This window comes from Mustela nigripes, chromosome 3 (genome assembly GCF_022355385.1).
Source record: "Mustela nigripes isolate SB6536 chromosome 3, MUSNIG.SB6536, whole genome shotgun sequence".
In the NCBI taxonomy this organism is placed as follows: domain Eukaryota; kingdom Metazoa; phylum Chordata; class Mammalia; order Carnivora; family Mustelidae; genus Mustela; species Mustela nigripes.
This window is the reverse complement of record NC_081559.1, coordinates 9477143-9490412: the sequence shown is the minus strand read 5'-3', so window position 1 is coordinate 9490412 and position 13270 is coordinate 9477143. Positions and strand designations below refer to the sequence as shown.

The 13270-nt window shown below is 45.1% G+C and overlaps 1 protein-coding gene across 2 annotated transcripts in view; it reads left to right on the top strand.

The window, feature by feature from the left end:
* RFTN2 (raftlin family member 2) overlaps positions 1–13270 on the top strand; it is a 69952-nt gene that overhangs the window by 35235 nt on the left and 21447 nt on the right. For both annotated transcript variants that reach the window (XM_059393134.1, XM_059393133.1), the window contains 2 exons: positions 3870–3991; positions 5301–5404. In XM_059393134.1, coding sequence (XP_059249117.1) covers positions 3870–3991; positions 5301–5404 — 226 coding nt within the window. The remainder of the gene's footprint in view (positions 1–3869; positions 3992–5300; positions 5405–13270) is intronic.

Genomic DNA, 13270 nt, shown 5'->3' with positions numbered 1-13270 from the left:
ACACACTCACACACACACACACACAGGTCCTCCTACTTCACTAGCCTATAAATGCCCCCATCATTGTCAGAGAATAGTCTCTCCCCACCTTGAGTACACTCACATTTTAAGGCTACATTTTTATTTTTTAGGAATGTTTAGACTTAAATTCATGTCGATCTCTTCACCCCTATAAAACCGCGTGTGTGGAGCTAGCCGGCAAGCCGTCCGAGGAGGAGGAGGGGTAGAGTGCTCACAAAGCACCATGTGCTAATTCACGTCACGAGTGCCCAGGCACGTGGTTCCGAGGATGAGCAAACCCGACGCCTTCCCTGCTCTCAGGAACTGGCCCTGGGGCATCAGGCCGTCGGGCAGCCACGGGGTGGAAGCGCGCGTGTCTGGTTTCCAAACTGAGAAGCGTGGCGCCAGCCCCCAATGTCATATGGCAAGGTGGGGGTCAAGAGGCCCCGCCTGACGAGTCACCAGTCGCACCGAGACCGGAAAGCCGGCATTCGGGAGCCAGAGACAGGCCGTTGTAGGCAGAAGAAACGCCCCCAGAGGTTCAGAAGCCCCAGGGCAGGAAGAGGATCGGGGAAAGTGTGTGTGTGTCGCTGGAGCAGGGTGTGAAGGGAGACCGGCTCCCGGCAAGGGAGGCGAGGAGAGCGGCCGCTGGTCTTGATGGAGCGCAGCAAGGGCTGACCTGGATTTGTACTTGTTGTTATAAGCATAAATACTTATTGTTATAAACGCCGTCCTAAGCACTTTACAGTTTTTAACTCATTTAACCCCCACGGCAACCCTATGAGGTTGGCATGATTGTTTCCCTTTTATAGATGAGGAAGCTGAGGCACAGAAATAGTAAATAAAAATGTGCCCATGCTCACGCCACGAGATGGTGAGGCACCGGGGCATCGAGCTGGAGTGCGGGCTCTGAGCCCATGAGCCGTCCTGCCAGGACTGATTTTTTTTTTCCTTTTTTTGTCATCCTACCAGGATTTTTATTCCAAGTCATTCGCTGAAGATTTAAAGAGGGACTGATGACCTGATCTGCATTTCTTTTTTAAGATTTTATTTATTTATTTGAGAGAGAGACAGTGAGAGAGAGCATGAGCGAGGAGAAGGTCAGAAAGAGAAGCAGACTCCCCGTGGAGCTGCGAGCCCGATGCGGGACTCCTTCTCGAGACTCCAGGATCATGACCTGAGCCGAAGGCAGTCGTCCAGCCAGCTGAGCCACCCGGGCGTCCCCTGATCTGCATTTTTAAAAGAACCTCTTTGGCCTCATTTTGGGAAGAGGATCAGGGAGGGCAGGAGTGGAAGCGGGTGCCATTAAGAGGCTGTTGCATTGACTCATACAGAGATAAGGGTAGAGACGGAGAAAAATTAACAGGCTGAGATTTGTTTTGGAGACAGAATATTTATGAATAATCTCCAAATGAGAGTTCCTATATGTGCTCTCCAATCCTCAGAGATGGTCCAGGCCAAAAAGGACACGTGCACCAAAAATACTAAAACAAAAGGTTACTTTTCCTCGCATTTACAGAAATGTCAGTGTCACGTATAGCTGAAATGAATGTGTCAGGACATCTGTCCAGACGAGTAAACCGTTCCCTGAGAATCCTTTAAGCTCGTGCTTCTCAAAACAGGGTTCAAATACTCTGGGGGTATGCAGCCTTGTGCTAGGGCTTACAAAGGTTCACAGGATAAAATTCTTCCTAGAATATCAGTATTAGTCAAGATGGGGAGATGGAGAACCACACTTTTTTACATATAAAAACATACTTGAAAAGTATGCAAAATTTGCATGGATTTTAAGATACAACATTAGAGTTGAAAGAATTATTCTTGCCACACTTGAAGTACACTTCCAACTGTACTTGGAGACCATCCTCAAGGACAAAGGTCTAGTTCCCTTTGCTATTGGTGGTATTTGGCTTTAAAAAAAAATTAAGCGGCACTGCATCAGGTCAACGACTTGTAACTTTTTCGTATTACGTACACGTAGGAAATGGTCATATTATATGAAGCATACAGGTAGAAGAGGATAACGTTTTTCTGAGCAGGAGGGGGCGCCCTATATCTTGGCACTCCTGTAGCAGGTTCTCTGCACACCAGTGAGTCAAGGCATATTGGGTGGGAAGCTCTGGGGTGTGTAATGTTGAGAAGTGACCCAGTTCGGGAACAGTTATTAAGTAACTGGTCAGAATTATCACCTCACACCATTACCTGAAAGATCTAACACACCAAGCACCCAAACAGTCATTCTCCATGGGACTGGCCCTGCCACCCTGCCTTGCCACCACTTCTGTTAGGGCGAATTTTTCAAGTGATCTAAGTACTTTCTGCTGTAATTATCCTTCGTCAGTGGCTCTGGGAATTGACATGGGCCCCAAGAAGGTCAGCCAGGGCTCTGGGAGCTCTAAAGTGAGAGGGAGAGACCTAAGTATAATATCCACATAGTAAAGTGCATTAACCTCACGTGTACAGCCAAACAGAATACAAACATTCAAGATATAAGACATCTCTTTATATGTCAGCTGTATCTCAATAAAGCTGCGAGGGGGGAATTTAGATCCTGAGAACAAGGAAACACAGAGCCACAAACCCAACGGTTCTCACATTATATAATACCCAAGTAAATAAGAGGCAGATTATAATTACACAATTATCACAGCATACAATTATTTCTAAAATTCATACCCCCATTCTAAAAAAGGACTTGAAGCATACATAGTTTTATAGATGGTGTTATGATGCTCTAAACTTACAGTCTGAAAGATTTACTTCCCCTGGCCACTTTGGGGTGACAGTGGACAAGTACATTTAAAGGAAGTGGAACATATACATATGCTGTAATCAGAAAACTAATTCCAACTAGTAAATTAAACTTTACTGGGTTTTTGGGAACCAGCCTGAACAATGTAAATTCTTCATGATGTTCCGCCCTAGCTGTAAATAATGTAAACAATAATAATAATAGTAAAGAGTTTCTCTTAAAGTACACAGCCTATTAATAAAAACCAAGACTAAAAATTACATTGAAATTATGTTTGTCTTTTTTATCTTTAAACATAAAAGATCACTTGAAAACTTTATAGGTTATAATTTAGATAATCCACCAGGGAGACCTTGATGTGACATTGTACAGTATAAAAAAACAAAATGTTTAACCAGCACGTGACCATGGGAAAATTGTCTCCTATTGCAAAATAAGACACAAAAGAACGTCCATAAAATCAGTTAAGTTTTCACCAGCTGGTTATTGTCAGCTATTCAAGAAAATGTCAGAGGCCCTCCCTTAAAACTTCCTTCCCAGCAGGAATTCTTTTGACAATGACTTCTGTGTGAGATTTTCCTGTTACCATTCTTTTATGATTTTTTTAAGGCATCATGGAGGTGAAGAATTGTTTTGTGTTTACAGTTTTTGAAGGGGTCTTACCTCACATTAGTTTTAATATCGCACCTGTAACTTCAAGAATTAACATTTTTTTTATGTTTTCTCTCTTAATGGTGTAATTCATACGCATAAACATACAGACCGGAAACCAAAATTTGATTTCAAGGTGAAGGTCATTTCCCGATGCTTTCTAGGCTGAGGAAATCCACTTGCTTCCCATTGTGCAATATTATTTTATCTTGGTTTTCTTATCGTAGTTTTCATATTTACAGTGTGATTTTAATTCAGTAGAGTGCAAACCTGTCTTGAGCTTTCCCACAAAAAAATATAATAATAATAACCTTCAAAGAGGAGGAGGAGGAGGATGTTGATTCAGCCAAAACAAGAGCTTATTAATTTGTATTTCTGCTTACTAAAGTGTTATCTAAGGATTTAAATAATCTTAAGAGACACTCCGTATTTGCAGCTGCTCTTAACCGTATCCTTTTCCTCACAGGGGACCCTCTGCCTAAATCTTTGGAAGGATTCTTTATCTACGAAGAGGAAGGTTCTGGAGTTCCAGGTTCCATTAGGAAAGGAAATGATGCCATCGTAGTAGAACAATGGACCGTTATTGAGGTAAACTGCAGTTTTCTGACAATTTAGCTTTACTTTTTTATTTATTTTTTATTTAGCTTTACTTTTTTATTTAGTTTTACATGATAAAGATCTTCGTTGCCTAATCCAGGCAGCATCCTTCAAAGACGTGTCTGTGCAGGGTTCAGAATTTCATCACGAGTCTATCACTAAGCTTTGTTCGCATTTGTGAGAAGGCGATTTCCTTTACTCAGTGTCCCACTTCATTATAAGGCAGCAAAATAATCACCTATATCTAGATAGCAGTAGATTCCCATGCTAGTCCAAAGTACCCTGGCACCAAGATTCTCTTGACGCATGCCATGGCAACCAGCTGAAACTGAAAAAAACTCAGTCAATAACTACGATTTTATCTCCAAGCAAGCAATGTGACTGGCTTTTTATTTACCTTGTGAATTGACTTTCAAAGGCAAAAATATCCAAAAGGTGTTCTCTCTCTCGCCAGGCCAAATATGTACACACAGCATTGTCCTTCCTAATCAGAGCTGACATTGCTGCTGATGTTGTGCACTCTGAATTCAGATGTCCCCGAATGGACTGCCCTTGAGGTGTACAGACTGAATTCAGGTATATCGTGTTGTGTGCATGAGGCCCTCACTGACAGGCTCTTTCGTGGACATGGTTGCAGTTCTGGCCTTCTACGGGCATAGAAAGAGGCATAGCTCATTTTCAAAGAAACTAGAGATCCCACTGAGGGGGGAGGAAAGGATTTGGGGAGAGAGGTAAAGCTCCAAATAAAAATCAATTCAAACGAGTAAAAAGCAGGAAACCGAGTCCGATCCGCATCTAAGCCCCACTCACCTTTCACTTCCCCGTCTCCACCCCCTACTCTTGTCCTCCTGCCCAGTCCCTGACCAGTGCTTCTGAAACTGGGGTCTATAAACTACTTGGATCCAAATGAAAAGGGAGCTTTTTAAAATGCAGATCCCCAAGCCCCGTACCTTAAAGTCTGATGCCTGAACAAGACCAGGGGAACAAGACAAAAGGAAGGCGCAGACTCTGGAGAACCATACAGAAACCTCTCTCCACGCTGATCCCCAGTGTTTCTACCTTGGTTCAGGGTTAGAAGGCAGCAGGTAACAGAAAACGAAGCCCAGGAAGAGTGCAGCTGGTGACACCGCAGTTCACCGAGCGTGAACTCCCCGTCCGGTCACACCCGCGAACTCCCCCTCCGGTCACACCCCCGAACCCCCCCGTCCGGTCACACCCGCGAACTCCCTTCAGCGCAGTCCCCCGTGCAGCGCCTTGTCTTTGCCGTTAAGACTGTGAGCCCTTCCGCTTATTCACACAGGGCTATGGAATCAAAGCGGACTACGGCCCCCTGCTGCACACCCTGGCTGAGTTTGGATGGCTGCTGACCACAGTGCTGCCCACACCTGTACTAAGACATGACAGGTAATGCCAAAGGATCCTTACAGACTCTCATTTAATCCTAAAGCATAGCTCATTTGTTAGAGAACTCAGTTCAGTGAATGCTTATTTCATGTCTACAAAAGGTATTTCACCGAACTTCCGATCTGATTTCATGGACCTTGGAGATCAGCTCATCTAATCCCCTCCAGCTGTAGATGAACGAGCTACAACAGCTCCTTCAGGCAGGGGCGCGGGCAAGCTCGAGTCCACAGGGCAGAACCGGGCAGGGGTGTGGAGACTGACTCCCAGCTCAGGGCCACTCAAGACGCCAGCTCTTGCTAGAGTGCAGATCGAGTCGACATCGATCGGCAAAACAGAACAACTCGGCCCCCTCTGTAGACCCTTAGTCCTCTTTGGTATTGTGTGTGCAAATGTGCCCTCGCCACAGTGCACAGCCAGCGTCAGGACCACAGTCCGGCCGGGAGGCCCAGGTGCAGAAGGACAGGCACTGCGGCCTCCCCCGCCTCCAGTGAGGTGGCTCAGCACCCCCCGCCCCCCCCACCCCCGCCAGACTTGTTAGCTGTTCGCGCTCAAATGAAGTGCGCACTTGAGAACCAAAATGCCATTACTTCCGGGACGCCTGGGTGGCTCAGTTGGTTGGACGACTGCCTTCGGCTCAGGTCATGATCCTGGAGTCCCGGGATCGAGTCCCGCATCGGGCTCCCAGCTCCACGGGGAGTCTGCTCCTCTCTCTGGCCTTCTCCTCGCTCATGCTCTCTCTCACTGTCTCTCTCTCAAATAAATAAATAAAATCTTAAAAAAAAAAAATGCCATTACTTCCCCAATACCAATCTTTCTCTTCCTTTCCCGGGAAGGATAAATTGAATCTTACCTTTTTTTAAGAGAGAGAAAGACAGAAACCAGTTAAGTCTATATAAAGCGCTTTGCTGTCCCAGAGACTCAGCCATGTTCCCTCTACCTTCTTTGGCTTCCAGAAAATGACTGAGTGCCAGCCCGGCCCTGCCTGGGCATGGCTGCCTGCAGAGGACAGCACAGTGCCAGTGGCCTTCCCCTTCAGCGGCCTCAGGCACCCACGGATCAGCACTGAGTAACTGTCAGGGGTAAAGGTGGCAACTCCTTTCTCGGCCTCACCCACCCTCCCGCCTTCTCTGGTTTTTCCAGCCCAGGATTTACCCCGTCCGGTATCCCAACTTCCTCACAAACTTTAAAACATGTGATTGCCATGGCTTTATCATAAAACCACATCTTCTTCAGACAGGGAGAGGGACAAAGATTGATGCAGAGTAAATATACTCGGGCTTTGAAAGGAGAGGTTAGATAAGCAATTGGTCTGCTTTTCGTCTCAGGGATCTGTTGGTAACTGTTCTCAGATGACGAGTGACAACTCCCTGAGGCATTATTTGCCAACTTTTTAAACCTGGGACGTTCCTGTCAGGTCACAGTACAGAGGTAATTCTCAAGATTTGGTTTCCAGACCAAGCAGTGTGGGCCCCCTGGGGAGCCCATGCACAGACAAACGCTGGAGGCCCACCCCAGTGGAACAGTCAGAAGCTTCGAGGGTGAGACCTGTGAATCTGCATTTTCACAAGTCCCTGAAGCTCTTTAACTTTAGAGGAGTTTTGCGGAAGGTAGTGAGAGGGACGCCTGCCCTGTCCCGCCTCTCTACCCCGCACAGTCAGGCCCCCGCATTGATCTATTCCGCTCCCCACCCCCCTCCGAGAAACTTGGGTATGTGGCCTTCTCCTCTCTTTTTGGTGATTCTCACAGGCATATAATTTAGGATTTCATCGAGCTCATTACTCTGAATTCTGAACCTTTCATGTTCCTTTTTCCTCAATGGAAAATATATTTATCACCACCTTTCCATTTACTCAGGGAGTCTGCTCTCATGAGTCTGTTTTTCGTGGGACGCCTGGCTGGCTCAGTCAGAGGAGAGTGTGACTCGATCTCGGGGTCAAGTTCAAGCCCCATATTGGGAGTGGAGCCTACTTAAAAACTTTTTAAATATTTTCTTAAAGTGGTATGAATGACAGATTGGGCACGGGTTAGGTCTAGCCTACCAGGCTGGGCTGGAGCTCCTCCAGCATCTCCTGCTTCCGGTTGGTTTGGGGATGAGGACAGGACTGAGACTGAAGGTGGGAAGGAAAAGCCCTCGAGCAGAACGTGAAGGGAGAGGGTGGCGGAACCTGGAGCCACAGTTGACTGCACCATCTTGTCCAGCGCGTCAAACTCCTTAAGGTCACAGGCTGTCCCCATTGAGTAGAAGGCTCAGCTCGCTGGAATGAGGAGTGGCTGTACGTTGTTTCTGAAGCAGAGGTAGCACCACTGCCTCACCACCATCCCGGCTTCTTCTGTCCCCCTCGGACGCTTTAGTCACCGTGGGGTCAGAGCAGGGCTCTCAGGCCCTCCTTGTGAAGCCTCATCTCATACGCAATTAAAGTAGCAAAAAAGCTAGTTGCAGGACTACCTATTTAACAACTGTTTGTAATTGCAAAAAACTGGACGCAATATCAATGTCTATGGAAAGGAGTGGTGTGTGTGAGGGCTAAAAAGCTACACAGCAAATTCTAGCAAATGGTCAGCTCCTGGGATTACGGATGGGGGTCAGGACTACTCTGTCCTTCCTTATACGTTTTCTGTGATTTGACTTCTTACAAGGAATACATATCGATTCTGTGATTTAAAAAAAAAACAAAAAACGATTTTAAGGGTGCAGGGGGCTCAGTGAGTTAAGTGTCTGCCTTCGGCTCCGGTCATGACCCCGGAGTCCTGGGATTGAGCCGCATCGGGCTCTCTGCCAGCAGGGAGCCCGCTTCCCGCTTCCCCTCTGCTCCTCCCATCACTCCCTCTCTCTCAAATAAATAAGATCTTTAAATACATACATACATACATACATACAATTTTTTTAAAGTAAAAAAAAAAAAAATCAATCAATCAATTAATGAAAAGACGTGAAAGCTATAGATAGTGTCTGTCTTGAAGGAGCCTGTGGCTGGTTAAGCTGGTTAAGCTTGAATTTAGTACATAACCAGGCTTGCATTCAGGTTGAGGCAGGTCAAGCTTCCGTACCTTAACAAGTGCAGATTGTACAAGAACAGTGAAAAGGAGAGGATAAACTTCCAATTTAGGTGGAATCTTCACTTAGTAATGAGATTAAAAAAGCATCCCCACTTAGCAGATCCCCACTTAGAATCTGCTATTTACCCTGGATAAAAGATAGTAGAAAAATACTTTTTTTAAAGATTTTATTTATTTATTTGACAGAGATCACAAGTAGGCAGAGAGGCAGGCGGGGCGGGGTGGGGGGCGTTGGAGCAGGCTCCCCGCTGAGCAGAGAGCCCAATGTGGGACTCGATCCCAGGACCCTGGGATCATGACCTGAGCTGAAGACAGAGGCTTTAACCCACTGAGCCACCCAGGCACTCTGGAAAAATACTTTTTAACAATAATCACCCTTATGCAACAAGGCACACTAGAACCAACAACGTCTACTGTTCTCCCATATGCAAGGAACATCGTGTAATACTGATATTTATTTTGTTCCTTCACTTTTTGTAACTTGGGTCCTTTCAGGTGTCTGCAAGGCCTAGGATGAAAGTGAAAGCTCATTGTTATTATCTGGTAATAAAGATGATTGGTAAAACCTCTTAATCCTCTGCCTTATCCAAATATGCCATCTCTGCCACAGTCACATCTTGTCTTGGCTGCTTCAGTACGCACAAAGGTTGTACTCACTGTCAGCCATACCATCTTTAAACATAAAGAGCAATACTACAGACAGTTCATGTTGGTCAAGGTAGAGGGTGGAGCCGAAAAGTTTTTTGGTCTCTAAAGCTAGGAGGGTCCAGGCTGTGAACTAAAAACAGCTCATTTTAATTACAGCTTCACCGTGAACTAGCCATGGGACCTTGGGAAGTCACCCAACCTCCTTAAGTCTCATTTTCCTCATCTGGAAAATGAGATAATATCAACTTCACTGGATTGCCATAATGATTCAGCAAGACCATACTTGCAAATACCCATGCCAGAAGCTCTGCAAATCAGGCTAATAAGTTCGAGCCATATTATGGAAACCAATCCTTTAGCAGAGCCAAAATCCTGAAAAAACTGAAGCTAATTATACTAATTACACAAGGGTGATCACTCCACCTGTCCTAAATCAGGATATTCCAGAAAATGTAAATACCATAGTTCACCCTATGCCAAATCAGCCCTAAGGATTACAAGCCAAATAAAGGAACAGAAATAAATAACAGCACTATAAAGATACAGACTTACAGGGCACGAGGGTGGCTCAGTTGGTTAAGCGACTGCCTTGAGCACAGGTCATGATCCCGGGTCCTGGGATCGAGTCCCACATCAGGCTCCTCCTGCTCTTCTGGGAGCCTGCTTCCCCCTCCCTCTCTGCCAGCCACTCCACCTGCTTGTGCTCTCTCTCTCTCTCTCTCTCTCTCTGTCAAATGAAAAATAAAATGTTAGAGAGAGAGAGAAAGATATAGACATAACGATCTTTTGGGGGCGCCCACATGTCCGCAAACATGACTTAGAACCAACCATTGCCAAGAAAAATTTTCTTCTTTAAATGTTTTTGCCTCTTACACAACAGTAGTGTCTTAAGCAATTTCAACTTTTCCCCACTCTTCTGTCACTTAAACCATAAATTGAATGGTCTATACATAAGGTATTTTCCTCTCATTTCTTTCATTACTCAATTATATTGTTACTGGATTGCATAAAAGTATTTTCCCAGTGTGTCCTTACACTAAGGTTGTTGCTTCATTATCCTAGGCAATATCACACCACCAACGTTTAAAGCGACATTGCCATGGAAACTTCGTAATGTGGTAATCAGATAGCACTACATTATTCCGGGGTTTTTGTTGTCAGCTGTGAAAACTTGCCAGAATCCCTTCTTAATCGTTATCACTATGTAATTATACAAACGGGCCCAATTCTTTTCTTTTCCAGAAATCAAGATGAAAATTGACACTAAACTCTTAGGGCAAATCTGGTAGAGGATCAAATTACCTCAACGAGCTGCTAATATTGCCGACCTTAAAATAATCACCAGAATAAAATGCGAGAGGAGCCCAAGTTCCCTCTGTTTGGCTACCTCAAACCAGCAAGGTCACTCCCCTCTTCCTGAATAAAAATCTGGAAAGGGAGGAGGGAGGGAGCATTTTAACAAGAGCCCCAGGTGATTCTGATGTACTTTCAGAACACTGAATTATAGCCTTATGGAGAGAGAAAGCAAACACAAAACAGAAGAAAGGTGTACACCCTCGTTTTTATCTTAGAAGACAAAATTTAAAGGCAGGGTCTTTTGGGTACCATGAATCAAGTTACACTGTTCCGAGAAGACAAAAAAGTCTGGTCCTTAGGAACAAGATCTGAATAACAAAAAGAGGAAACTGTCTTCTCTCTGTGACGGGGGTGGGGGCTGAGGGGGGCCTCCTCCATCTTGCATTCTCGGCAGCCCTGTGGTCACCACAGCCCAGAAGCACGAGAAGTCTATGTAGCCGTTTGAGACACTTAAGTGCCCCCGTGATTTCCTCTCAACCCTCAAGTGGCAGCCAAAGCCGGGGCTGCATATTTATAGACACGCGAGGGACAGGCTAGGGATTCATGTCTGGTCCGTTTTAATGCAGTTCTCTCCCCTTCCAATTTAAATTCTGTAGAAACAGTACGCTGTAATTCAGAATTAAGTTCATAGTAATCGTGCAGTGAGCAGCATTTTTGATAAGGCCGCGTCTTTTTAAATAATCTGTCCGTCTCCTGCAGATCCTTCCAGTTATCCCTTCCCCATCTGAACTTGAAGTTGTAACATTTTGTCAGGCAGAGAGGTTGGGGGGAGCTGAATTGTGGGAGTGCTCTTTTTAGTTTTGTATCAAGCACACTAAAGTGAGTATGACCCTGAGAAATAAACCAGGGTCATCAGGCAAAGGAACTTTGTGACTAAGCACATAGATACAAAAAGTTGCATGCTAAAATTGAGTTTTATAATTTTTGCTTTTTAAAAAGTGAGTTTTATTTCCTGTTTTAAAAGCAAGAATTTACTCATTTATCTCTGAGTTGCAAACATTAAACATGGCAATTAATGAATGAATGAAATGATGCAAAACTAATCAGAAAAATAAATTAACCTAACAATTCTGTCTAATGGATTTGGGAACCAACAATGAACGCTTTTATTTCATAAATGACCAAGCAGTTGCAGATAAGCTATTCATTTGGAACCAGCTCACCTGTATTCAAACCGAACTACATTTTCACATTTTATTTTAAAATGTTATTTCAGTTCAACTCAAATATCTACTGAGGGCCTGGTATGTACAAGGCAATATTTTACCCACTCTAGAGGCTGACTGTGTTCTCATAATTGGCTTGGAGACACAGCACAGTTACAAGTAACTAATGCAGCTACCCCTGAATCTAATAATACACTGTATGTTAACTAAACTGAAGTTAAATTAAAAAAATTTTTAAACAGACAGACAAGTAACTAATACAGAACCGTCTGTGACAGGTCCCTCGGCGGAGGGCTAGAACATGTATTCTCAGGAGCAGCGATACTGCCCCGGGGCAGTGAACATCTGGTTGTGGGAGGAGGTGAAAAAAATCTTAAGATACTACAGTGGTTTGTGGTCCTCTAAAAGGTCACAGAACATAAGCACAAACACAGCATATCTTTTGTATTAAAATTGTTATTTATTTATTTGTTTTTAGAGAGAGATGGAGAGTAAGAGCAGGAGGGGAGGGGCAGAGGGACAAGCAGACCCCCTGCTGAGCCAGGAGCCAGACTCAGAGCTCCCTCCCAAGACCCTGAGATCCTGACCTGAGCCAAAGTCAGACACTTCACCAACTGAGCCACCCAGGTACCCCTCTTTAGTATTAAAATTTAAAGGGGGGGAGGGGGACATGGTGCCCCTGGCTCAGTCAGTGAAGCCTCTGACTTTGGCTCAGGTCAGGATCTCAGGGTCCTGGCTCTACACTCAACAAGGAGTCTGCTTCTCCCTCTCCCTCTGCTCCTTCCCCTGCTCCTCCTCTCTCTCTCTCTCAAATAAATAAATTAAATCTTTAAAAAAAAATTTAATGGGGGATGTGGGAAATTGGAGGGAAAGTATCTAAAAAGAAATTAGAGGAAAAAATCTAAAAAGTCTTCTTGAGGAAGCGATAATGAAAGAGTTGAGCAGAAGACAGGTGATAAGCTTGAGGACTTCAGTGAAGGAGGAGGACTGGCCTAAGAAAACTGTGGTGTCTGAGGGAGACCTTCCGGAAAGAACAGCTCTCCCCAACGCAGAGGAGAGGAGAACACGCCGGCCGCAGACAGGGCTAAGTAGGTATCACTCAGTTTCTCCTCCCGCAGCAGCACTCATCTCGTGGCCGCCTCTAACACTCTAAAACCCAAGGATTCTGAGACTAGAACCAGGCTTAGCAAGAAGGAACACAATGACCAGTTAGTGACGTTGGCCACGTGCGCAGAAGGCGGGAGGTCGATGTGTGAGCACCCCAAGTTGTTTCCTTTCTCTGGCAACCTTAGGCAAAAACAAATTAACAAACAAACAAGAGAAAACAGGAATGTGCAAGATACATTCAAGGAAAAGTGAATACAGGCCGATGAATTAATTCCTAAAGACCTCCTCTAATTTAAAACCCAAAGAATTCAAGACTGATTTTTGCCAGATAATAAATGTGAAAGGGGCGGGAGCATATGTATCACGGGTAAACTGCAAACGTTCTCCGGCACGTCACCATCGCGCGCACTCCTGAAACAGTCTGTCCGCAACACACACGGAGGAAGTACCCAAAACACAAATGGAGGTAACTGTAACCACTTGTGTCATTTCCACTGGACAGCCCACCTGCTGCTGGCGCCTTAGAAGCACC